This window comes from Equus asinus, chromosome 4, assembly GCF_041296235.1.
Source record: "Equus asinus isolate D_3611 breed Donkey chromosome 4, EquAss-T2T_v2, whole genome shotgun sequence".
Classification (NCBI taxonomy): domain Eukaryota; kingdom Metazoa; phylum Chordata; class Mammalia; order Perissodactyla; family Equidae; genus Equus; species Equus asinus.
Window position 1 is genome coordinate 24,910,267 of NC_091793.1, and position 27,480 is coordinate 24,937,746.

General features: G+C 39.4%; 1 protein-coding gene across 28 annotated transcripts in view; it reads left to right on the forward strand.

Moving 5' to 3' along the window:
* RBFOX2 (RNA binding fox-1 homolog 2) overlaps positions 1-27,480 on the forward strand; it is a 264,721-nt gene that overhangs the window by 61,627 nt on the left and 175,614 nt on the right. For all 28 annotated transcript variants that reach the window (XR_011502613.1, XR_011502614.1, XM_044780574.2 and 25 more), the window contains exon 2: positions 20,220-20,270. Coding sequence is in view for 25 of the 28 variants with exons in the window: in XM_044780574.2 (XP_044636509.1) it covers positions 20,220-20,270 (51 nt within the window). In the remaining 3 variants the exon portion in view is untranslated. The remainder of the gene's footprint in view (positions 1-20,219; positions 20,271-27,480) is intronic.

Here is a 27,480-nt window from a genome sequence, read left to right on the forward strand (position 1 = left end):
AAGTGTTATGTACAAATGAGGCATTGTTTCTTATTATCACTGTTGTTCTTTGGCAGTGCCATCTCATTAAGGAACAGGTACTGTACAAGTCACTTTGCATGTATTACCTCGCTTATTCCTTGTAACAGCACGTAAGTGGTGTTCTCATTTAGAAGGAGAAGAATTTGAGGCTCAGAGATGAAGTAACATCCCATGATCATGGAGTTAGTAAGCGTCAGGGACATATCTCAGGTCAGTGTGATACCAACAACTGTACTTTCCTCTCATACCTCACTATGCATGGAATTATTTGTGGCATGTCAAAACTAGGAAGTATTTATGGGCTTACTATGCCCCAGACAAATTGCTTCTTAGGCCCATTATATACTAATGAGGAAATCAATTAGAATTTTTTTGAGAACCTGTGATATATCTAGTATCTTTGGGCGAATATACAAAGACGCGTAAGATGTAGTTTGTGAGCTTATGATCTCTTTGGACATAGGAGGCCTAGGGATATACATAATACATTTAGAAATCAGTCTGTGGCACAGTAAACTCAAGTGCTCAAAAAATGTTGCCGTAGTTTCAAGGACTTAATTAGTGTGGGCTAGAGGAGTAGTTTTGCAAGCTTTTTTGACCATATCCATTATATGTGACAACCTAGTGTATAGTTAGGTATTTATCTGTATGTATGAGACTGAAACAAGTTTCATGAAGTAATTCTTACTCTTACTAAATTCTTTATTATAAAAAATTCTTTTGTCGTCTAGTACAGTGATTCTTAAAGTATGATCCATGGACTTCTCAACGAATCCAAGACCCTTTTAGGGGGTCTTCAAGGTCCAAACTATTTTCATAATAACATTAAGATGTTGTTTGCTTTTTCCACTGTGTTGAGATTTGCACTGATGTTGCATAAGCAGTGATGTACCCTAGCATGAATCAAGACAGTGGCACCAAACTGTACTAGTAGTCATTATACTCTTCACCACCACACACTTGCAGTTAGAGAAGGGGAAAAAAATGAGTAGTTTCACTTGAGAATGTCCTGGATGAAACAGTAAAAATTATTACTGTTATTCAATCTCCACCCTGATTACACATCTTTTTAATATTCTGTGTGAATAAGGCACTTCTGCATACTGAGCATGGCAGTTATCTCAAGGAAAACCACCTTTGTGGTGGTTTGAGTTGCCAGCTGAACTAGCCACTTTTTCTCATGGAACACCATTTTTACTTGAAAAATAAACTGACAGAATATGGTTATTCATTTTAATAAAAATGAATTATTTTATTAAAAATGAACAAAGTGAGTCTGTCAAGGAAAATAATGACAATATTTGTTATCAGTGATACAATTTGAGCTTTCAAGCAAAGATTAGAATTTTGGAAAATGAGTGTCCTGGACAATGGCCTTGACAGCCCCAATACTTAAAGACTTTTTTGAAGAGATTGTCAGTGATGTTAGTGAATGTGATTTTTTTTTGATAGTATATAATAAAATATGTCAACATTTAGAAGAGCTTTATAACTTAATGAATATTTTATAGATGAACAATGTATAATATTACATAATCATGATAGGTGAAAATTCATTCAAAATGCAAGACAGACCAATGGATTTTCATATACCAGAGTATATAACAGAGTATGAAAAATTCACTGATATGGTTTCAGATGCCACATTGCAACTAACTTTTAAGAAGTCACTTTTCAAGTTTTGGTATAGTATTAAGGAAGAATATCCATAGATATGTGAAAAGACTATTAAAAATCCTACCTTTCCCAAAGACATATGTATGACAGGCCAGATTTTCTTCATATACTTCAACCAAAATAACATCACAACAGATTGAATGCAGAAGCAGATGTGAGAATGGAGCCATCTTCCATTACCTTGGATTTGAAAGATAGTTGTAAAAATGTGAGACAGTAACACTGTTCTCATTAAATTTTGTGTTTGTTTTATAAAATATAGTTAATTTTTGTAAAATTTTTATGTTAACATAATGCTTTATTATTGGTATTTTAAAATGAATACATTTAAAAAATTACTCAGTTTAGGTTCTAATAGGCAAATATCAAAACTTATAACCTACATAAACAGAAATTCTTTGGGATCTTTAATAATTTTTAAGAGTGAAAGGAATTCTAAGACCGCAAAGTTTAAGAACTGCTGCTCTCGTTTTTTTTTTTTAATAACGGTTGAGACCTCTTAAATAAGTCATGAGTGGGTCTTGACCCACAGTTTGAAAAAGTACTGAGCTAGCGTTACAGGGATTACATTGTGAAGGGAGGGAGGGCTTTGCTAGATTTTACTTGAGTTGCTGTGGGAGAACACCCTAAGGGTATGAAGTAAATTGAGGAAATTAGCTATTTGCAGTCATCCTCCAAGCCTCGTTCAGGTCTTGCCTCCTGTGAGTTCCCTTCTTTGTGATTTCTTCATGCCCTTCTCACTCCATTATCAGCCATGTACGCTTGTTCCCTCTGGGCCTTATATTTACATTTTATTGCATGATTCATGTTGTATTTGTTTACATGCATCTCTGTTTTACTAGATTATGAGTTCCTTAAGAGAAGAATTAGTAAGTTATTTTTCTTTCTGCTTCTGCCATAGTACCAAACACATGGAAGTCCCTTAGTGAAAGTTTCTTGAAGGAATAAATAATTGGGGAGAGAAAGGTAATGACTAGGTGAGGCCAGATTTAGGATGTTTGGAACTTGATCGTGTAAGCACTGGAGGACCCTTAGCGTGGGAGAGATAGGAGTGGTGTTTTGTAAAATTAACCCTGGTCCTCGTGAGAAGATTGGGAAGAGGTGGCTGGAGGCTGCTGGATCAGCTAGGAAACTATTATTATAGTGGTTTAGGCTAGGCTCAGGTGACCCAGGCCTGAATGAAGGTGAATGCCTTAGCCATAGATAATGAAGGATGTAGCCTGAGGAATACTCACAAAACCCCGACTACCGAACTTTTATTGTGTACTTATGAAACCCTGAATACTGTGTTAATGGCTTTATATGTATTTCCTCATTTAATCTTCACAGCATCCTTGAGGTAGTGTTATTGTCTCCATTTTTTGATGGTTACGTAAGGATAATACATGTTCATTGTTGAAAAATTAGAAAATACAGATGGACAAAATAAGAAAAACGTACGTCACTCATAAACCCAAACTCGGTTATCTTCAGACATTTTCCAGGGTATATACTGAGATACAGCACTTCTTAAAACCTTTAGCCATTGCAGTCACTGATGATTTTATTTCAAGCTACAAGGATCCATTCAACTAACATCAGCAAGGTTGGTTTTCTTCATTTATACCATATTGCATACTGCACTGCTTTTCAAAAATATTTTCTATTGAGATGGAATTCACATAGCATAAAACTAACCTTTTTAAAGTGAACAATTTGTTAGTATTTAGTACATTCATAGTGTTTTGCAGCCACCACACCTATCTAGTCCCAAACATTTTCATCAACCCCAAAAGAACTCCATTCCCATTAAGCAGTCACCCTCCATTTGCCCTCCCCTGCAGCCCCTGACAATCCCCAGTCTGTTTTTTGTCCCCATGAATTTACCTATTCTGGATATTTCATAGAAGATGTGACCTTTTGTGTCTGGCTTCTTTCACTTAGCATAATGTTTTCAAGGTTTATCCATGTTGTAGCATATATCAATACTTTATTCCTTTTTATAGCTGAATAATATTCCTTTGTATGTACATACCGCAATTTGTTTATTTGTTCATTTGTTGGTGGACATTTGTGTCTCCACCTTTTAGCTATCATGCATAGTGCTGTTAGGAACATGTGTGTACAAGAATTTGTTGAGTACCCGTTTGCAATTCTCTTGGGAATCTGGGAGTGGAATTGCTGGGCCATATGGTAGCTCTGTATTTAACTTTTTGAGGAACCGCCAAGCTGTTTCCTGTGGCAGCTGCACCATTTTATATTCTCACCAGCAGTGTACAAGGGTTTGTCAATTTATTTTTAATGAAGAACACAATAAGATGGAGAAAGAAAAGAGAAGATATGTGTGGCCTTTGAGTTTATTAGAGCTTTGTGTCTCAGATTTTGCCTGATGGACTTATTAAATATTTAGCATCACTTTAGTGCTAAGAATGAAATTTAGCTCAGGGAAATGTATCTAATCTATTTTAAGTGGTGAACAGACTAGGAAGTGAAGATCAGAGAAGTGAGGAAAGGGAAATTTAAATAGACTGTAAAATTCCTTGAGGGAAAGGCCCTATTTATCTTTGTGTCCTCTGCATTTAGTAAAATTCTTGGCATGTTATAGTGTTGGGGTCCCCAGGACTACCCTAGGTCCAATGATTGGCTTGGATTTACAGAACTCAGCATATAGTCACACTCCTGGCTGTGAGTTATGACAGTGAAAGCATATGAAGGGAAATCAGCAGGGGGAGAAAGTGTATGGGGTGAAGTCCAGCAGAAATCAGACCCAAGCTTCCAAGAGTTCCTCCCAGGGGAGGCGCACAGGGTGTGCTTACTGCCTTCTGCAGCGCGTTGTGTCACTGTTGTCTACCAGAGAAGCTCAGTCGAGACTCAGTGCCGAGATTTTCCCTTTTTTGGGGTGGGTAGGAGGGGTTGTTCACAGAGGCCAGCACCCTAGTTCACCCTCTGCCTAGTGTATACCAAAATTCCAGACTCCCAGAAGGAAAGCAAGAGTTCAGCATGAACCATATTGTTTGCATGCCTTAGGCCCAATGAGCCACTCTGAACAGTTTTGGGAATAGTTCCCCCCCGAAATCTAAGTTCCCAGACACTAGCCAAGGCCACCCTTGCAAGCTGCCCTTTCTAAGGATAGTAGTCAGGCCTGCTATGTTCATTCTTTTCCTGTACATGGATGTTTAGTTCCTTAGAAAGTGTTGCTAGGTTCTGTGAAGAAAAATAAATGCCATAGTAGAGAACCAGCAGGGACTTTAACGTCAGACAGACCTGGATTAGTATTATTGTAGGCAAATTACATAGCTTTCTGAGCCTCAGTTTTCTTACTATAGAGAGATGCAGAGTTTTAGTGAGAATACAGAGTAATGATATATAGAAAACACTAAGCATAATGTCTGTCTTGTACACAGAAGGTGGCTGTTAACATTTTGTTTCAGCTCAGCCTGTAGCAGTCTGGGGCCAATCAGGGGAGAGACTATAAGTAATATGGACAGAGAATTTAATATGAAGAGTTACTGGGGCTGGCCTGGTGGTATAGTGGTTAAGTTCATGCACTCTGCTTCGGTGTACTGGGGTTCATGGGTTCAGATCCTGGGCGTGGACCTACACACCACTCATCAAGCCGTGCTGTGGCAGCGTCCCACATACACAATAGAGGAAGATTAGCACAGATGTTAGCTCAGGCCCAGTCCTCCTCACACACACACAGACACAGACACAGACACAGACACAAACAGAGTTATTTACTATAACAGAAGGTTGAAGTAATGAGGGATTGGCTTTTAAGAAGTAAAGAGAACTTTAAAGAATAGCAGATGTAATATAATAGCAGGTATAATGTAATGTATAGTATGGTTGACATAAGATAAAATATCTTTAATATAATTAATATATAATAGTCACTACCCCAGAGCTGAGATAAAGCACCCAGAAGGAAACCTGTCTTCCCCTCCCTCCTTTCCCCTGCACTCTGGGCTGAGATCCAGGCCGTGTTGGAGAGGGCATGTCTGTGGCTCTCTGAGTGGCAGAGAAGTAAATCCCTGTGATGTCAGATCTGCAGAACTTGTTGCATAAAGTTGCCAAAAATCTACCTTTTAGGGTACTGGGGCAAGCTGTTGACAGGGAGTTGTGTTACAGAGGCACTCTGCTGTGTAACAGCCCAGAGAGGGTTCCTGGAGGAAGGTGCTGCCTACTGCATGCTTCTGGCTGCTGTGCACTGTAGGAACTGGGAAGGAAGGAAACCGCTTGCAGAAGCTGAGAAAGCACACTGGGACCAGGAAGCAAAACCCTGTCCTCCTAACATACACTCCTGTGCTCTCGACTGACAAAGCTTGACATGGTGCATGCTGACAAAGAAAAAATATTTAAAGGGCCCAGATCTGTTTTTCACAGAGCAGGCATAAAAGGATGAATTTGGAGCTGAGAATTAATTGATAACCAGCATATGAATAGAATGAATATTTAATTCCAAATGCTCAGAAACCATGAAGAGGATGGCAAATAAATCTAAGGAACTTCAAATATAAATAAGACATGGGCAAAAAAACCTGAAGTTGGACCTTTAACTTACACTGTATACAGAAATTAACTCAGAATGGATCAAAGACCTGTATATAAGAGCTGAAACTATAAAATTCTTAAAGGAAAACAGGATTAAATCTTGGTGACCTTGGATTTGGCAATGGATTCTTGGATATGACACCAAAAGCACACATAAAAGGAAGAAATAGATAAATTGAACTTCAATTTGAAAATTAAAAACTTTTGTGCATCAAAGGATGCTATCAACAGAGTGACAAGGTAGCCCACGGATGGGAGAAGATATTTACAAATCATGTATCTGATAAGGGATTAATATCCAAAGCATATAAAGAACTCCTACAACTCAACAACAGAAAGACAGCCTGATTAAAAACTGGTCACAAAACTTAGATAGACATGTCTCCAAAGAATGGCCAAGCAGCACATGAAATGATGCTCAGCACTAATCACAGGGGAAATGCAAATCAAGACCACAGTGAGATAACACTTCATGCTCATTAGAGTGGTCATTGTACTAAACGAAAAGCAGAAAATAATAAGTGTTGGTGAGGATGTGGAGAAATTAGAACCCTTGTACATTGCTGGTGGGAATGTAAAATGCTGCATTTGCTGTGGAAAAGGGTATGGCATTGCCTCAAAAAATTAAACATAGAATTACCAATAATCTAGCACTTCTACTTCTGGGTATATACCAGAAGAATTGAAAGCAGGGACTCCCAAAGATATTTGTACATCCACATTCATGGCAGCATTGTTCACAGTATCCAGAAAGTGGAAGCAACCTCAGTGTAAATGAACAGATGAATGCATAAATGGAAATTCTGACTCACGCTCAATGTGGATGAACCATGAAGACATTATGCTAAGTGAAATAAGCCAGTCACGAAAGGACAGATAGTGTCTGGTTCCACTTATGTGAGGCAGTACAGTAGGCACATTGGTGGAGACAGGAAGTAGAATGGCGGTTGCCAGGAGATGGGGGAAGGTGGGAATGGGGAGTTCAATGGGTGTGGAGTTTCAGTTAGAGAAAGTTGTAGAGATGGTTGGTGGTGATGGTTACACAACAGTGTGAATGTACTTAATGCCGCAGAACTGTGAACTTAAAAATGATTGAGGGGCCGGCTCCGTGGCCGAGTGGTTAAGATCGCGAGTTCCGCTGCGGCGGCCCAGGGTTCCGATCCTGGGCGCGGACATGGCACCGCTCGTCAGGCCACGTTGAGGCAGCGTCCCACATCCCACAACTAGAAGGACCTGCAACTAAGATATACAACTATGTATCAGGGGGGTTTGGGAAATAAAGCAGAAAAAAAAAAAAAGATTGGCAACAGTTGTCAGCCCAAGTGCCAATCCTTCAAAAAAGAAAAAAAAAAGGAAGATTGGCAACAGTTGTTAGCCTAGGTGCCAATCTTTAAAAAAAAAAAAAAAAAAGATTGAAATGGCAAATTTTATGTTATTTATCTGTAACCACAGTTTTTAAAAGAAAAAAATAAAAGGAAACTGCTGAAGAATATTTATAGTATGCTCTCAAACCTTAATATTGGAAAGGATAGATTGAAGGAGAATTTTATGTATTATTTATGTACTTAAATAGAATATTGTTATCATGATTCAATGTTAATTAAAAAAATAAATGAGAACAGAATGGATTTGTAAAGGAAATTTAAAGAACTGGAAATGTTAGCCAGTTAGGAATTGATCCCCGCAGAGTGGGCTGCTTAGCTGTATGAAGCATGCATATGTCACAAAAGGCAAAGTTGCTTTGGTCACCTTAGAGGTAATCTCCTTCATTCTCTCATTGAATGATGGAATCAATTTACATTGTCACTAATTTTTATCTGGTTTTTGAACTCTTCAGTGAGGCTGGATGGCTGTTTGGCACGTGTTCCTAGAGAACTGATGTTAGAGCAAACTAAGAAAAGTTGAAGCTTAGTTATTTGGAAATGTGTTACTTTGTGGGAGTGAGTCCTGCAGACTGATTCAGTTTCCCTCTAAGTTATTTGCAACTGGTAAGCCATGGGGGTGGGGAAGGAATTCTTGTGGAGCTTCTCCTGTATGTCCACTACTGTGCTGGGTAGGCTTCACCTGAATTACCTCATTTAATCATCAGAACTTTACGAGGGAGAGATTATCTGTTACACAGCTGAGAAAATTGAGGCTCGCAGAAATGAAGTGATTTGACCAGAGTCTCATAGTTAGAAATTGACCCAGCCAGTGTTTGAGTCTGTGTCTCTTTGACTGCCAAAGTCCACGCTTTCTCTGTTGCATCGTGAAAGGAGCGAGTTAGATCTGCAATTAGCAGAGTCTGGGACATGAAAAGCTTACATGATTTGAGCGTCGAGAGTTCTCCATTCTAAGTCCTCATTTATTTGGTTGAATGACCATGGACAGAGCACTTCTCTGACTCTTGAGGTTCCTCACCTATAAAGAAAAAAGGTTTGATTGGTTATCTCTTAGAAACCTGTGACTGCTATTGAAAAGAGGAAATTTTAGTGTGTTTCAGGTGGGCTGGGAGGACTCAATTAATCCCTGTGTCAGATTTTAACATAAAACGTACTGCTTATGCTAGGCCATTTTTATTCTTTTTTTCTTTTTTTCCTGAGGAAGATTAGCTCTGAGCTAACTGCTGCCAATCCTCGTCTTTTTGCTGAGGAAAGCTGGCCCTGAGCTAACACCCATGCCCATCTTCCTCTGCTTTATATGTGGGACGCCTACCACAGCATGGTGTGCCAAGTGGTGCCATGTCTGCACCCAGGTTCCAAACTGGCGAACCCTGGTCCGCCACAGCAAAACGTGCGCACTTAACCACTGTGCCACTGGACTGACCCCTAGAGCATTTTTAACTTAAAACAGGGTGTTTGGAGTGGTGACTATAACAGAGAACTACCGTCAGCTGTCTTGCTGGGAGGTGGAATGAATTATGTTTTATTTTATTGTAGCATGAAAGCTTAGTTTACCCGTTCCCAGTTGGATCTTATGTTAGAGCCATGTTGTTAGTTACTACCAGGTTCCTATCTATTATAAGCTGTCACCTTATCTTTGGGTACCTTGGATCCTGTATGTGAGCAGGGTGGTACCCTGTGGTATCACTCTCTCTTCCTGAGCAAAGGTACTTGTCGCTGGGATTGGTCTTTGCATGTAAAGCATTTGAAACTTAGGTGCATGTTCAGTTCCGGTGGTGTTCCCTTCCGTGTCCCATTTCAAAAATAGGCTTAATACTTGAGAAACAGTAACTTTGGCTGCCAAACAAGGTTCTGACATATCCTGGGAAGCCTGAATTTTTTTCCCCAGCCAGTATGGTCTAAATCAGTCTTTCTCTCCATTGTTAAATGTGTGTAAGGGAATGTGAAATGCATTTTCAACAGAGAGTGAGTCAAATGCAAATCTGGGCTTGTACTATTACCCAAGTTTTGCTTGTAGAGGATAGCTTTATTTCTTACTTTCCTTTGCTTCTTTTTATTTTCCTCTCCCCAAAATTGCTTGGCAGCAAGAGTTTATTTTGTTCCATTCTCAATATTTTCTTCCCCTTCCATTTTGTGAAACGGGTTTGATTTGTTAAACACAAAAGACAACAGGATGTTTTTTCTTTTTATTGAGGTCATAATGATTTACAACGTTGTGAAATTGCAGGTGTACATTATTATTTATCAGTATTCTGTATAGACTACACTGTGCTCCCTACCAGTAGTCTAGTTTTTTCTTTTTTTTTTTTTGGTGAAGAAGATGGGCTCTGAGCTAACATCTATTGCTAGTCGTCTTCTTTTTGCTTGAGGAAGATTGACCCTGAGCTAACATCTGTGCCAATCTTCCTCTAATTTTTTGTGTGTAAGATGCTGCCACAGCATGGCTTGATGAGTTGTGTGTAGGTCTTTGTCTGGGATCTGAACCTGTGAACCCCGGGCCACTGAAGTGGAGCGTGCAAACTTAACCACTATGCCACCAGGCTGGCTCCACCAATAATGTAATTTGTGTCCATCACCATTTATATGAGCCCATTTACCCCTTTCACCCACCCCTCAACCCACTTTCCCTCTAGTAACCACTAATCTGTTATCTTTGTCCATGTATTTGTTTATCTTCCACATATGAGCGAAAGCATGTGGTGTCTGTCCTTCTCTGTTCGGGCTATTTCCCTTAACATAGTACCCCAAAGTTGCATTCATGTTGTTGCAAATGGGATGATTTTGTCTTTTTTTGTGGCTAAGTATTCCATTTATATATATATCACATCTTCTTTATCCATTCATCAGTTGTTGGGAACTTGGGTTGCTTCCACTTCTTGGCTATTGTCAATAATGCTACAATGAACATAGGGGTACGTAAGTCTCTTTGAAGTGTTGATTTCAGGTTCTTTGGATAAATACCAAGTGGTGGGATAGCTGGATTGTATGGTATTTCTATTTTAAATTTTTTCAGAAATCTCCATACTGTTTTCCTTAGTGCCTGCACCAGTTTGCATTCCCATCAGCAGTGTATGAGGGTTCCCTTTTCTCCACATCCTCTCCAACACTTGTCATCTTCTGTCTTGGTGATTATAGCCATTCTAAGGGATGCAAGGTGACATCTCATTGTAGTTTTGATTTACATTTCTCTAATGATTAGTGCCTGTTGATCATCTGTGTCTCTTCTTTGGAAAAATGTTGGTTCATATTCTCTGCCCATTTTTTGATCAGGTTGTTTGATTTTTTGTTGTTGAGTTGTATGAGTTCTCTATATATCTTGGATATTAACCCCTTGTCAGATAGATGATTTGCAAATATTTTCTCCCAGTTGGTGGGTTATCTTTTCATTTTGTTCATGGTCTCCTTTGCCTTGCAGAAGCCCTTTCTGATGAAGTCCGGTTTGTTCATTTTTTCTTTTGTTTCCCGTGCCTGAGTAGACATGGTATTCCAAAAGATGCTGCTGAGACTGCTGTCAAAGAGTGTACTGCCTATATTTTCTTATAGGAGTTTTATGGTTTCAGGTCTTACCTTCAGGTCTTTAATCCATTTTGAGTTAATTTTTGTGTACAGCTAAAGATAACGGTCTACTTTGATTCTTTGGCATGTGGCTGTCCAGTTTCCCCAACACCGTTTATTAAAGAGACTTTCGTTTCTCCATTGTGTGTTCTGGCTCTTTTGTTGGAGATTAGCTGTCCACAGATGTGTGGTTTTATTTCTGGGCTTTCAGTTCTGTTCTATTGGTCTGTGTGTCTGTTTTTGTGCCAGTGCCATGCTGTTTTGATTACTATAGCTGTGTATATTTTGAAGGCGGGGATTGTGATGCCTTCAACTTTGTTCTTTTTTTTCAAGGTTGCCTTCACTATTCGGAGTCTTGTTGTTCCATATAAATTTTAGGATTCTTTGTTCTATTTCCATGAAGAATGTCATTGGGATTCTGATTGGGATTGCATTGAATCTGTAGATTGCTTTGGGTAATATGGACATTTTAACTATGTTTATTCTTCCAGTCTGTGTGCATGGAATATCTTTCCATTTCTTTATGTCATCTTTGATTTCTTTCAATAGTGTCTTAAAATTTTCAGTATATAGCTCTTTCATCTGTTTGGTTAAATTTATTCCTATAGATTTTATTTTTTTTTTGTGATTGTATGTGGGATTGTATTCTTGAGTTCTCTTTCTGCTAGTTTTTTATGAGAGTATAGAATTGCAACTGATTTTTGTTAGTTGATTTTGTACCCTGCAACTTTGCTGTAGTTGTTGATTATTTCTCATACTTTTCTGATGCATTCTTTAGGGTTTTCTGTGTATAGAATCATGTCATCTGCAAACAGCAAGAGTTTCACTTCTTCCTTTCCAATTTGGATTCCTTTTCTTTTTCTTTCCTAATTGCTCTGGCCCAAACCTCCAGGACTATGTTGAATAAGAGTGGCGAGAGTGGGCACCCTTGTCTTGTTCCTGTTCTCAGAGGGATGGCTTTCTGTTTTTCACTGTTGAGTATGATGTTGGTTGTGGGTTTGTCATATATGGCCTTTATTATGTTGAGGTACTTCCCTTCTATACCCATTTTATTGAGAGTTTTTATCATAAATGGGTGTTGGATCTTGTCAAATGCTTTCTCTGTGTCTATTGATGATCATGTGACTTTTATTCATTTTGTTACTGTGGTGTATCACATTGATTGATTTGCAGATGTTGAACCATCCCTGTGTCCCTGGTATAAATCCCACTTGATCGTGGTGTATGATCCTGTTAATATATTGCTGTAGCAGGGTGGGTTTTTAAATTTGTTTCTTTTGTTGCTTGGTGTAACTTCATCGTACATTTCCAGGGTTCTGCACTCTGCTCCTAGACAACCCTTATCAGTGATAGAAGCAGTAAGAGATACTCTTGTAATAAATCTCTGGGTGGTGAGCACATGATCTGTTAAGCAGGTGTAACCAGGGGAGATTGACAGAGTGGTGTCTTCCTTAGGCTCCTCAGTTAGTGCTTTATTGATTGTTGCTTAGGGTTTATGGCTAGTATATTACGTCACTGCTGTATTTCCGAACAGAAAGCAAGGCTTTTTTGATCTTCTGTGTTGGTAAGTCCTCTTAGCACCTCTCTTTTAACTGTATTTTACAAATGCTGAGGAAATAGTGCTTTTGTTTTTCCTCTCAGGTGCAGTATTCTGGGTAATTTTTTTTTAAATATTTTATTTTTTTCCTCTTTCTCCCCAAAGCCCCCCAATACATAGTTGTATATTCTTTGTTGTGGGTCCTTCTGGTTGTGGCATGTGGGACGCTGCCCCAGTGTGGTTTGATGAGCAGTGCCATGTCTGCGCCCAGGATTCGAACCGACGAAACACTGGGCCGCCTGCAGCGGAGTGCACGAACTTAACCACTCGGCCACGGGGCCAGCCCCATATTCTGGGTAATTTTAATTTGGAATGAGCGAACATATTGGCTAATCATTCATAAATGATATTGATGATTTTCAGAATGAATTCAGAAAAGTGGCTTTAGAAACCATTGTGTCTTTTCAGCATGCGTCAGTCCGTCACAGTACTGGAGGTCTTGTCCTCCAGTAAGAGGTTAGAGGCATTATCCATCCCCTACGCCTGCACTCAGTTTTCCAGAAGATCTTCTGGAGTCCTTTAGTTCTTTTTATAGATATTAGTTATGGTATCAGTCACATTATCTTGTACTCATTGTGCTTCTGAACTTCTCAAGGGCGAGGATACCAGCACTGCACTTGTCATAAAACAATTGTCCAGTCCACTCCTACTGAATAAATGAAGGATTCTTCTCCTTAAATGGATTTTCCAAACATAGGTGCACGTGGGAGCTTCTCAGCAGCCGGTGAAGAATACAGAAGTCAGGTGGTGTTTCTCTTCACTTCTCTCAGTGTCCACTATACCTGCACAATCCATCGTAGATGCTCCATTTGACAGTTACTTAAGGATTTTTCTGTTACTCTTTCGCATGTCCACTAACCAGAAGCTTCTAAATAGCTTTAATTGCTGACCTCTGTAGTCAGTAAGGATTCATGTGGTTGATATTTTATTTCTTACGTATTCTTTGTATTTTGAGCAGCCTCTGTGCCTAGGCAGAGTCAGGTTCTGAGTCTTTCAGTCTTACTGGGCCAATAGCTCTTGCTCATATGTGCTTAGCTGCTAAAGCGCTTCCCCTTTGGAGTTTATCCCATCGGATTTCTGTCCCATCTGTTCCATTAGCTTGTAATGGAATTAGCCTGTAATTCCATCTTTGCTTTAAGTATCAGTTATTATTTTACACTGATTAAAAACTCAGGTCTGCCAGTCTTTAGACAATTAGAATCGTCCTTACCAGGACCCGAGGAGTGTTTGTTACTGGTTGTCACGAAGTAACAGAAGACTGGGCGTGGAGTTAAGACCGAGTCTCAGGGCAGCCCAGTCACTCTCAGTGGGTATTTGGCCTCAAGCAAATTACTTAATTTTTCTGAAATTCAGTTTGTCATCTGTAAATGAGAGTTATAAAATCTATTTTCTGCATTGTGAGGTGTTTTTATAAGTTATAAAACACTATGAAACACTGGTAATAGTGATTTTTTTCCCTTGGTTCTTTTGAATACTCTAAGCAATACATGAATTTTACATTTTGTAAAATTCAAACAATTCAGATAGAACATGCTCTTTTGACCTTCCACAAATCTTATTCTTCTCCCTAGAGTCAGCGCCGTTAGAAGTTTGTTGTGTATCCTTCTAGATCTTCTCTGTGTATTTCTTTACATTTTTTTGCACGTAGCACTACCTCTTTTTGTATTGTGATATAAAAAAATAGCACACTGACTATTCTGCTATGATTTAATATGATTGGAGATAGTTTGTAGAAATTTTAACTTTTTAAAAACTTGCACAGAGGATGCCGAAATAATACAGTAGTTGATAAGACTCTTCCCCTGTTACTGCTGGAGGCTGAGGTTCTTTCTGGGTTTTCACTATTACAAACAGTGCCTTGAAAATCTTTCCACTTGCTGCTTTGAGCACCTGTGCAGGTGGTTCTCTAGAGTGGATACAGAGATCAGAGATGGGAAATTACAAAAAGGTATGTGCATTTAATATGTTAATAATTCCTGTCAATTTGCTTTCCCAAACTGGTCCCAGTATGCTTATATTTCTACTATTAGATGTGAAGGTATCCGTTTACTCTTCTTCTTGCCAACTTGTGATATCTTCATTTTCATTTTTGCCAATCTCATGAATGAAAAATGGTGTCTCAAATCTAGAAGAATGTTCACAGGCAACATGGTTTGTGAGCACAAACAAAAAGCATAACCGGAAACAATTTAAATGTCTATTAACAGGAAAATAAGACAAATAAATTGTGGTGTATTCATAAGTAGAATACTAAACAGTAGTCAGCTTAGTGAAATAGAAGGGGAGATGAACCTCATAGTATCAAGCAAAAAAAGGAGATTGCTAAAGAGTATGTGCAATAGGATCCATTTCTATAAAATCCAAAAACAAGGGGCCGGCCTGTGGCCGAGTGGTTAAGTTCACACGCTCCGCTTCGGCGGCCCAGGGTTTCACTGGTTTGGATCCTGGGCCTGGACATGGCACCGCTCGTCAAGCCATGCTGAGGCAGCGTCCCACATGCCACAACTAGAAGGACCCACAACTAAAAATATACAACTGTGTACCTGGCGGCTTCAGGGAGAATAAGGAAAAATAAAATCTTAAAAAAAAAAATCCAAAAACATGCAGAGTTAATGCATTTTGAAGGGACAGATATATACGTAGTAAAATTAAAAAGGAAAGCAAGCCTTTGTCACTAAGTATAGGCCACTTTCAGAGAGATAGGGAGTTTCTCCAGAGGACTGGAGAGTTCCAAATAGCCTTATCTGAGAGATGGGGAAGAACAAAGAATATGGCTTTGCTAAGGCAGGTGGAGGAGTAAATCCATTTCCTCTGACATCTCTGTGCAGCCTGTTACATCTGTCTTTGCTGTTAAAGTTTTTGATGATACTGGCTTGTAGGAATGTGCTTTCTTTTTCTTGCTGAGGAAGATTGGCCCTGAGCTAACACTTGCTGCCTATCTTCCTCTTTTTGCTTGAGGAAGATTGGCCCTGAGCTAACATCTGTGCCAGTCTTCCTCTATTTTGTATGTTGGATGCCTCCACAGCGTGGCTGATGAGTGGAGCAGATCCACACCCGAGATCTGAACCTGTGAACCTGGGTTGCCAAAGCAGAGCACATGGAACTTTAACCACTTGGCCACGGGACCAGCCCCCCTGATTACTTTCTTAATCATATAATTCCTTTCCCAGACACTCTTGAAATATTCGCTCTGATACTGAATGGTTGTTAGAATTGTTGTGAGAGAAGAGAACTTGATAAAATGGAAAGAACGGGGGCTTTGGAGTCCAACAGACCCCTGTTGAAACTTGGACTTTCCACCTAATACCTATGCTTTCTTATCTCCTTCTTTTTGCTGCTTTCTCTTCCTCCTTCCCTCCGTCCTGAAACTATACCCTGATTAGTTGCTCAGTATCGAGTGTTTATCATGATCATTGTTAAAATCTGTACGGAATGGTGTTGAAATAAATTTGTAGAATCCAAAACAAACGCGGACTTGTGGGTTTCAGAAGGAGTCCTGTTCTTTGGGTGTAGTCTAAGCTGTATATGTGTCCCATGTAAAAATTAGTGTGAAAATAGCCAACATTGCTTGTAGTTATTATTATTTTTAAATAACAGGTTTATTGACATAAAATTCACAGACCAAAGCATACCTTTTTAAAGGGTTTTTGATGGTTTTTAGTATAATCATAGAATTGTGCAACCATCATCACTATCTAATTCCAGAACATTTCATCACCAAAAATAAACCCAGTACCCATTAGGAGTCACTCCTTATTTCTCCCCTTTAGTCCCTGGAGCTACTCATTGACTTTCTTTCCCTATGGATTTGCCCATTCTGGATATTTTATATAAATGGAATTATACAATTTGTGGCCTTTCGTTTGTGGCTTTTTTACTTACCATAATGTTTTCAAGATTTATCCATGTTGTATCACTGGTTCATTCCTTTTATTGCCGAATGATGTTCAATTTTGGATATATGACACTTTCTTTATCCATTCATCAGTTAATGGACATTTGGAGTGTTTCTACTGTTTGGCTATTAGGTGTTAACCTGAAAATAGAGAGCCAAAATGAGAGGTAGAGAGGCATTTATTTTGGGATCAAAGAATTGCATTTTGGGGAGCACAGATTCAGATAGAAACACAAATAGTGTCCCGATTACAGGAGAGGGGCTCATGATTTTTTTTTGGTAAAAAGGGAAGAAAGTGAATTAAGTTGTGTTTAAGAAGAGTTCGCTGATACTAGGTGAGGTAAGGCTAGCCTTGTCCTTCATCATTGATTGGTTAGCAGTTCAGTCATCAGCAAAGTCCAGTTTCATCAGGCCTTACAGACAGGCTGTTCTTGTCCTTACTGCCTTCTTGGAATGTTGGCGGTTTGGTCCAGTTTGGAAGATCAAGAAAACAAGACATGCAAGGCACTTCCTCTGAAATGGCTGCTCTGGCTCTGTTTTAATACGGCTCTACTCATGTCATCTTTCACATATCAAATAATGCTGCTGTCAACATTCATGTACAAGGTTTTGTGTGGGCATGTGTTTTCAGTTTTCTTGATTATACTTAGGTGTGGAATTGCTGGGTCATATGGTAACTTTTCTTGTGTGTGTGTGAGGAAGATTGGCCCTGAGCTAACATCTATTGCCAGTCTTACTCCATTTTATGTGAGATGCCGCCACAGCATGGCTTGACAAGCGGTGCTAGGTCCAAACCTGGGATCCAAACCTGTGAACCCTGGGCTGCAGAAGTGGAGTACTCGAACTTAACCACTATACCACTGGGCTGGCCCCTGGTAACTCTTTTTTAACATTTTGAGGGACTGCCAAACTGTTTCCAAAGTGGCTGTATCATTTTATATTCCCACCAGCAATGTACAAGATTCCGGTTTCTCTACATCCTTGCCAATGCTTGTTATTGTTTGACCTTTTGATTATAGCTATCCCAGTGGATGTGAAGTGTTATCTCATTTGGATTTGGTTTGGATTTGCCTAATGATGTTGAGCATCTTTTCATGTGCTTACAGGCCATTTGTGTATCTTCTTAGGAGAACTCCCTGTTCAAATTCTTTGTCCATTTTAAAATTTGGGTTATTTGTCATTTTGTTGTTGAGTTGTAAGAGTCTTTTCAATATTCTGAATCCAAGTCCCTTATCAGACATAAGATTTGCAAATATTTTCTCCTGTTTTCTGGGTTGTCTTTTCAGTAACTTGATGGTGTCTTTTCCACCCCAGCTTTATTGAGATATAATTGACATAAACGACTGTGCAGGTTTAAGGCGTACAAGTTGATTTGATACACTTATATATTTCAAAGTGATTACCACCGTAGTGTTAGCTAACACCTGCATCATGTCACAAAAATTACCTTTTCTTTTTTTGGAGTGAGAACATTTAAGATCTGCTCTCTTAGCGGCTTTCACGTGTATGACCCAGTGTTATTAACGGTAGGAACTGTGCTGTGCATTCGCTCCCCAGAATTGGTGGTGTCCTTTGAAGCATGAAAGCTTTTAATTTTGATGGAGTCCAGTTTATCTTTTTCCTTTATTACTTGTGTCTGGGTGTCATATTGAAGAAAGTATTACCTATCCAGGTCATGAAGATTTACTCCTATCTTTTCTTCTAAGAGTTATGGCTTTAGGTGTATGACCTATTTTGAGTTAATTTTGTATGGGATGTAAGACAGTTCCAACTTCCTTCTTTTACGTGGTGCACACCCAGTTTTCCCAGCTCTATGTGTTGAAAAGGCAGTTCTTTCCCCCATTGATTTTCTTAGCACCTTTTCAAAACTCAGTTGATTATAACTGTAAGGATTTACTTGTGGACTCTCAATTGTATTGCATTGACCTATGTGTCTGTCGTTAGGCCAGTATTACGCTATCTTGATTACTGTAGCTTTGTAGTAAACTTTGAAATCAGGAAGTATAGGTCCTTCAGCTTTGTTCTTCTTTCTCAAGATTGTTTTGGCACCTATAATTTTTTAAGGCAATTGTCTTTGGTGTGCTTTCTTTGAGTGACTTAATTTGTGAAATGTCCAAAATACAGACTTAGGAATAAAAAAAGGAGAAGTTGGATTGTCTGTGGGTGAGTCACTGACTCAATGCCTAAATAATTTCTGGTTATCGAACTCCAGTTATTTATTTACACATTCTTTTGGGTGTCCACCATATGTTAACGCTGTGCTAGGTTGCGGGGAAAGCATGAGAAATAAGATACAGGGTCTCTGCACTGAGCATAAGTTGACTCCTGGCTTTTGTGGTTTTGAAAGGAGTGTGGATTTTTGATTATTAAAGATATGGATATAATCAAAGCAGATATTATCATCAGGTGGAAAGTTTACTCTCACCTAAGATGTGAAAGTCCTATCAATGAAAATTCTTTTTAACTTGTTATTCTGCTAGTAGGAATGAAAGTGCAAATGGGTGGAAGACGAGGATGAATGTCTCTCAGGTAGCGCTGTTGAGCACTTTGAAAGGATCACAGAATCACCTTGTGTTCTCATTTACACTTTTGTGTGCACGTATATTTCCTCCCATTTAAAAGTTCCCTTGAAGGCAAGGGCCTTGTTTTATTCATCTTTCTTACTCTGTCATTCATCTACCAGTACTTTGAAAATATTAGGTATTTGATATATGTTGATTGAATGATTGAATGAGTGAAGTAATCCGTAAATGAGCTTGTATTGTGTGACCTCATACTAAACTAGGGTTTGCATAGCCTTTATTAGCTGTCATTCTTGTCCTCAAGGATGTTGATTTAATGATTAATGTGAAGTGAGACACTCAATATGATTCACCTTTACAAAAAAAAGATTTATTGAGTCATAAGTAATGTGAAAAGTAAATTGTACCAACAACTTAAGTAAGTTTTAACCTATGTCCGTGTTAGGAATTACTGGAGTCCGTAGGATGATGCGGGGTGGTTGAGGAAGTCTGGAACAGAGATAGACTTTCATCTAGGTTAGGAGAAATGAAGGAAAGCGGATTGATAGAGGGAAGGGGCTAAAACTTCTCCAGGTCAGGAGGAGGTTCTCAGTAGGGTAGTACTGTCCCCTTTCCAGTCAGGGGACTTTTAGAAATGTGCGGATGTTCTTGGTGGCTCTAGTGTTGAGGAGTGCTACGGGCTTTTAGTGGCTGGGGGCCTGCAGTGCTAAAGGCCTACAGTGCCAAGTTAAATTCTTCTGTCCCAAATCCCAGTAACTCCCTGTTTGAGATATACTGGGAAGGAGACAGATTTAGTTGTACAAAGAGGAAAACAGTGTTTATGAATAGTATTCCTAAGCGAATGGTTTTTGTTTGTTTTTGGTTTTTGCCATTGTAGAGGCTGGACTGGAAGACTGATGTAGTTAGGTAGAGTGGAATATAACCATGGGACATCTTCGGAACTGGGCAGGAATTTCTATTTGATCAATTTGGATGATTTTGATTATTCTTAACATTTTCTTTTGTCTTATAGTTTGATTTTCTTTTCTTTCTCTTAGAACGAGCCTCTGACCCCAGGTTATCATGGATTCCCAGCACGGGACAGCCAGGTTGGTATCTGCTATTTGTAACTCAGATGATGTGTGTGTGTGTGTCTGTGTGTATGTGTGTTTTATCTAAGGATGCTATGATAGAGAACATTTCCTGAAATTATTTATTTTGGAGAGTGAAATGGTTAGTTTCAGCAATGAATTTGCACTTAGAGATATAAATAAAATATATTTCTTAATCCGAAAAGTATTGTAATCACATTATTGAAATTGTGGATATTATAGTGGAAAAAAATCACTCAAGCACAGTCATAATTGCTTTTGTTTTTGCTTCTCCAGGCTATATAATAGTTTTTTAACTGGGTTTTCTTGATGCCTCATAATTCTAAATGCTGGACTTGTCTCTTTATTCTCTGCCACTGAGGCCCTGCCTGCAGAGATTTTTTGAGTCCTACAATAATCTGCAACAAGAAAATTCCATTCTCCTCCCTGGGGGAATTCAGTCTTATGGTTTTAATCAGGGAAGGCTTGCTTGAGAGAGGGAAGTTTCTGCTGTCTGTCTTTGTTAGATAGGGTGGACGACTGAAAAAACCCCAGGCCCTGTGGTGGCTTAGCGCAGAACTGCTTCCTACGAGACAGCCTCTGTGTGGTTTAGGTGAGAGTATAAAATGCCTCCCTGTCCTTTTGCTGTTTGAAGCCGTAAGCAGGTGAGGCTGGAGCAGTTAGAGTAGGAGAACAGGTCAGGCTGCCTCAGAGAAATGGTGTGGCACAAGCACCTCGCCTCTGGAATTTACCTCCTTGCTGGCTGAGAATTGTGACATTCTTCAGAGGATGTGAAAGGGTAGCTCCTAGAAATGTCTTGCTTGCCTATTCACCATTCCTTATAGGAAAACAAAAAGGTTACCATTATTAGACTTGTCTGAGGGATATGTGCCATCACGGTGCTAAACCAGAGGTTTGACGTCGTTCCCTTTTCCTGAAATTAACGGAATCTCATCAAAGCCCGTGAAACTGATCTTAAAAACTAGCATGGCCCTGTAATCAATACCCACCTGTTTGGAGGCCTTCCAGATTTGAGAGTATTTGTCCAATTCTTGCACTTTTGGTGCTGGGTTGACATCAGACTGGCCCCAGGTAGGGTATGGAGAAAAAGGGAGAGAAGTCTTGTTTGTCTCCCAGTGGGATAGTCAGCATTGGAATTGAAGATTGTCCCTATAGAAGCTTTTGGTAAAAGATATGGTCATTTACCCCAAATCTAAAGAGAATACGAAGGACTTTTTTCTTTCTTTCTGGTTTGGGTATGCCCTAGAGCTTCTGTAAGCTGTGAAATTTGTGCCCTTTGACAGTAGCTCTATGACCTGGCCATACATCAGAAAAAATACTGTTGCGTGGAGGGCTATCCCCCATCCTCGATTCTGATTGAGTAGCTTTAAGATTGGGTTTAGCCAGTCAAATATTTAGAAATCCCAACACATGATTCTGTGGTGCAGGCAAGGTCGAGAACTGCAACCATCCTATGGGCTGCTTTAGAAGGAGTGACATTTTCTGTTTCACCCTGTACTTTTCACCTAGGACCCTTGTGATATAAGGGGTCGTGGTCAGTCTCTTAATCTAGTCTTGCATAGTAATGCAAATATTTATTTATAAAATGCTGCTTATTTTGGTTATGGGCTTATTTTAGATATAGGAAGGTAAAACTAATTGAAGTAAAGCATGGGAATAGACTTACTGAATTTAAAAGACTCTGAAAGGATACCATATAATGCTGTGTTCTTCCTTTGGGGATTATAGATCAATAAGGAACTAAAGCAAAAAGAATTAGGAATTTGTTAAAGCACGTAAAGTAGTCTTTTTGCTTGGAACTACTTTATTTTTCCCTTCTTTTGCAGAAGGGACCCACTCTGCAACCTGCACGTTTATTACTCACACTCTCTCTGCTGTAGGCCTATGTAGACCCTTTGCCGTGGTTTCAAGCTGCTAATTTACTTTGAGGCACATTCTGATGGTGACAGGTTTATTTTAGTTTATTTTCTTGGGCTTTGTTTTGTTCTCTGGCTGGATCTTTGAATTAAAGATCTTAGAGAAGTGCAAATAGGCAAATATTGAATAGCTGCTTGTTGTATTTGGTGAATACGGAATCCAAATGAGTGCTGCTAATTAATGCGCCTAACCTTGTGAACTCTCACTTTGTGCTTTGAGATTTGGGAGGCATTTATCGGTGTGAAACACTGGTCACTGAGCAGCCTGAGCTGGGCAGAAACTGAACTTGTGCTCTTTACATCTGCCTAGAGTGGTTTAGCTTGGCAAATCCAGGAGCCGGGGAATGGGGTGAAGGTGAATTTTAATTGTGTCTTTATTTGCTTTCCTTATTCTTTTTCTGTTCCTTTTTAAATAGATAGGAACCAACCCCAAACAGGATTTTTACCAGCATTTAATGGTGATTTTAAAAGAGATACAAATTACAGTCTTTTGGCTGTTGCAGAGTACTTTCATCAATGCTTTCTCATCTCATCCTCACAAGCACCTTTTGAAGCAGATAAGGCAGATACTCCCTTTGGAAAGATAAGGATACTGAGGCGCACAGTGACTTGTCCAAGGTGACAGTACAATTTAGTAGCTGAATAAGAACTGGAATTTGTCTTCTGTTTGTTGAGGGCCCTTTCCTCTGTATTGACTCACCCAAGGGAAAATGTGGGCATGTGTGTGTGTGCCTGCTCACTCACCTTACTTTATGTACCTTTTGGGGGCTTCATAGACCCCTTAAAGCTCAACTGTAATTCTAGGAGTCCATGCCCCTGGTTAAGGTTTATCACAACCAAGTTCCTTAGCACTAAGTGGAGCAGCATGGCACTGTTTTAGTGACCCTTTCATCCTGTTCTGTAAGCCTCCGGCAACATGTTTGAATTAAAAACCTGTGAGGGAGAGGAGGAAAAGAACACCTGCCACCTTGTAGAGGTTTTACTTTTTATGCCAGGTCGCCTCAGCCTCCATTCCCACTCAGTTAACAAGCTTTCTGGGATGGCAGTCCGTTGCTTCTATGAAGCACTCTGAGCACTTCTCTGTGCTCGCTCGTGTGGTCTCTCTCTGCAAGTGGAGGAGACAAACCCTGTTCCAGATTTACAGAGGTGAAGCCAGCTCAGAGGGGCTGGCTGTTCCATTTCAGGCCATGTGGGGTTTTAGGAGGATGATACTGTGCGGTGGTTTAGATTCCTAGCTCACTGTTTCTCTGTGATTGGTGTGTATGTTCATGTGCTTATGCAAGTTCCTGAGTGTTGACTAAGGCTGGAGTGTTTGTAGGTTTGTCATGTTTTAGATGGGAAAATATTCGTGTGCGTAACCTCCAGAGCATTTAGATGGGGGCTTGGGAGCAGCGAGCAGTTAGAAGGGCTTCGCTCTGCACGGTAAGCTTGCTGTTGGTGCTAGCATTGTTTGTTTGGGATGGCCTTCAGGGGGCTCCTGGAAAGTACAGTGGGAGTCCTAAGGCCAGCCGCTTGCCACCTCTTGGTGCCACAACTTTATGTCTGCTGTAATTAGGGTGACCAGATAATTTATTATTCAAGTTGGGGCACTGTTGAGAGTGAAAAGGGATGCTAATGTTGAAACAGTCCCAGGCAAACCAGGATGAATGGGATGTCTGGTCATCCTGGCTACAATGAAGGAAATCCAGTGGATGTCCTCTTCCCTGATGTGGTAAGGATTTGGGATTATGACACAGTGCATTGCCTAACACTTGACCTGTGTGGGAATGAAACACTGCCAGGCACGTTTGAGAAGGGAGAGCACAGACTCCTGGCTGGCTCAGGTGTGGAGTCAGCTATGGACCTGGGCATCTTAGTAAATTATAAAAATTCATGTTTGTAAAGTACTTTGCAGTTTACTCTGTGCTTCCATGTATATTCACTTTTGATCTTCACAGTAGCTCTGCCAGGTAGGTTGGGCTTTATTATCTGTATTTTATAGATAAGAAAACCAAAGCAGAGATTTTAAATGAATTTCCCAATTTCACATAGATAGGAAGTGGCACAATTGGAGTTGAACCTTGGGTTTCCAGCCTCATGTCTTCTTCTGTGTTCTTCTGTCAGTGTTCTCTCTTTGAACGTGGATGTTCTTTTGCTAGTGTGATGAGATAAGATTATGGAATCTTCGGAGTATTTTGTGTGGCAGCACGAAAAGTCTTCGTATGACCTGAAGGTCCCTTGAATAACTTATTTCTGTCAAGTTTTCTGCCTGTCTTATTTGTTAAAATAACGTATGGTCCACAATTTATCTTTTTGTATTTTAAATATAAATAAAAAATTAATGTCACGGTCAGGCTCTTTATCTGATGTTTTAAATGCTAGCCAGTGGCTTCTTAAAATGTTTTTTCCTTCAATTTTTAAAAATTCCGTTGAAAAGCCACTATATGGACATGTTCAGATGATTCACAGAAACAAAGTGGGATATCAAAGGAGATGTTTAAGTGGACGAGTGTGACTTAGAAATTACAGATTTAGATTCGGAGCCTTACTTTTAATTTAGAGGATAGATTAAAAATGACAAGGGATTTTTTTTTTCCTGAAGTATTTTCTTCTCAAGAATTTTTTTTTTTTAATCTCTCTTTCCTAACCAGTTCTCCCTTTTATCCCTGGAATGGACTTTATTTTAGGTCAGTTCTTTGCAAATGAACTTTTAGAGCTGTTAATTATTTTGATTGGGAGCCGTGGACAATAGCACGTGCATTTTCTGTCGTGCTCATTTGGTTTGGTGGCAAAGAAATGATGGCTACTTTTCCTCCCTTGGAGAGGGCTGGAACGGAGGACATAGTGAAGATGTTCAAGTTCTAGCTCAGTGCTTTGCAGCGTAAACAAAGATGGCAACCCCTGGTAAGCGATACCCTCCTCATTGTGACCCAGTAGTCACACACCCGCCCATACGTTTGTGAATATAACTTAGAATTAGTCTTATCAAATACTGCTTATCCTTCCTAGGTTCTAAGCACTGTGATATTTTCCATTTTATTTCATTCCATTCAAAAAATTTTTGGTTATGATCAACAACTGATTGACCAAAGCTGATTTCCTGGACCTACTAATGGATTGCAATGTGTAGTTTTGAAAAGCAAAATTCTAATAATTGTTGTCCTTAAAAATGCAGCCTTAAAGAAACTCTCTACCCTTTACCCTATTCCCTATTCCTCCATCCCAGCCCTGAGCCACCACTAATCTACTTTCCGTCTCTGTGGATTTGCCTGTTCTGACGTTTCATATAAATGGAATCATACGATATCTGGTCTTTTGTGACGGACTTCTTTCACTTGGCATAAAGTTTTCAAGGTTCATCCAATTGTGGCATGTGTGAGTGCTAAATTTCTTTTTGTGGTGAAATAATATCCCATTGTATGGATATAGGAGTATTCTTACAGGCGCCTACTGCCTTCCTCTGTAATTCCGGCTCTTCCAGCTCTTTACTTCAAATTGGCTTCAGCCTCCTTGGCCATTGTTTCCATTCTTGAACTCATCAAGCGTGATCCCAGCCTCAGGCCTGTGGAGTCACTGTGTCCTCCCCCTTCACGTCTGCTGTGCCCTTCACCCACATCCTTACCTCCTCCTCATGCAGGTCGTAGGCACAAAGTGCTTCTCAGAGAAGCCTTCCCTGACCACACCGGTCCAACTGTATTATCCTCATACATGGCCTGACCGTTCCTTCTTCAGATCTCTCATCATTGTCTGAAATTATCTAGTGTGTGTACTTTATTGCCTGTCTCTCCCACCGAGATCAAGTTTCGTGCAAGCTGTGACCTTGCTTAGAGCAGAGCCTGACCTGTAGGAGGAGATCAATAAATATTTGTTGAATGAATAAATGAAAATTAGCCTCAATTTAATGTGAAGCCTTTGAAAGATTTTAAACAAGGAAGTGACATGATCTATTTTACATTTTTAAAAACAACATTCTGGTTGCTGTGAAGAATGAATTTTAGGGGAACCAAAAGAAAAAAATGCAAACTTAAAACTGTTTAGGCAACAGTTTTCTCCTTTGCTATGTTTAATAGCAATTCTAGCTAGTGCTTATTTGTTGAATGAGAAATTTTATCCCACCCTCCCTCTTCCAGCTGGAGACTGGATTCACATGACTGGTTCAGAAATAAAATATTTCATTCCCCTTCTGTATCTCACAATCTGTAATTTTCTTACTGGCTCTGTTTTAACTAAAAATACTTCTGCTTTGCTTTTAAATTATGGGAAGTATGAAATCGCTTTCTTTTCTTCCCACTAGGTTATCTAGAGCCCCACTTTCAGCCTTTGTGCAAGTTTGTTCATATGGTTACTTCTCCCCGGAATCTGACATGAGGTCACCCATCAGTGGCTGAGGTCCTTCTGTGCTGTTGCCTTACACCCTCTAGTGGACGAAGGGCTGCTCGATGTTGCAGCATCTAGTGTTCTTGGAGCACTTTGCTCAAACTGTGTAATCAACTTCAGACTTACTATTGCAGTTTAGGCCATTTCATTCTGCAAATAGTTCATAAGCTTTTCCCTCCTGGGAAAGACCATATTATTTCTTCTGCTGCTTACTGCTGTGTCTCTAAATAACATGCTTGTTTTTCTCTTTCTTGACTTACCAGTTTTAGACATTATCCTTTGGCTTCCTACTGTTGAAGATAAGAAGTTAACAGTTTGATAGACACACTCTATTTTCTTCTAATAAAGCCATTTTTTTGTTAAATCAATGTTCATTATTGATTTATCATTACATATTGATTACATTATTATGACTGTGTAAATATGGCCAAATCATAAAATATTATGATTACGTTCCCTTTGTTATATACTTTTTTTCCCCTCTGGAGTTATTAAATATATACATAAATATATATATAGGAAATAAATGTATATATTTAGTAATTACTTTAAAAAAGCACTATTGAGATATAATTTCCATACCATAAAATTCACTCAATATAAGTGTGCTTGTTCAGTGATTTTATTAAATTTATAGAGTTGTGCTAGCAACACCACAGTTCGGCTTTAGAATATTTCCATCATCTGCCAAAATTCTCTTGAATTCTTTTGTAGTCACTCCCCATTCCCACTCCAGCACCAGGCGACGACTGTTCTGCTTTCTGACTCTATAAAATTGTCTTTTCTGGACATTTCATATAAATGGAATCATGTGCCATGTATGCAGTCTTTTGTGTATGACTTCTTCCATTCAACATAATGGTTTTGTTCCACTTTTATTGAGACATAATTGACATACGTCACTGTATATAGCATAATGGTTTTACTTAGGTTAC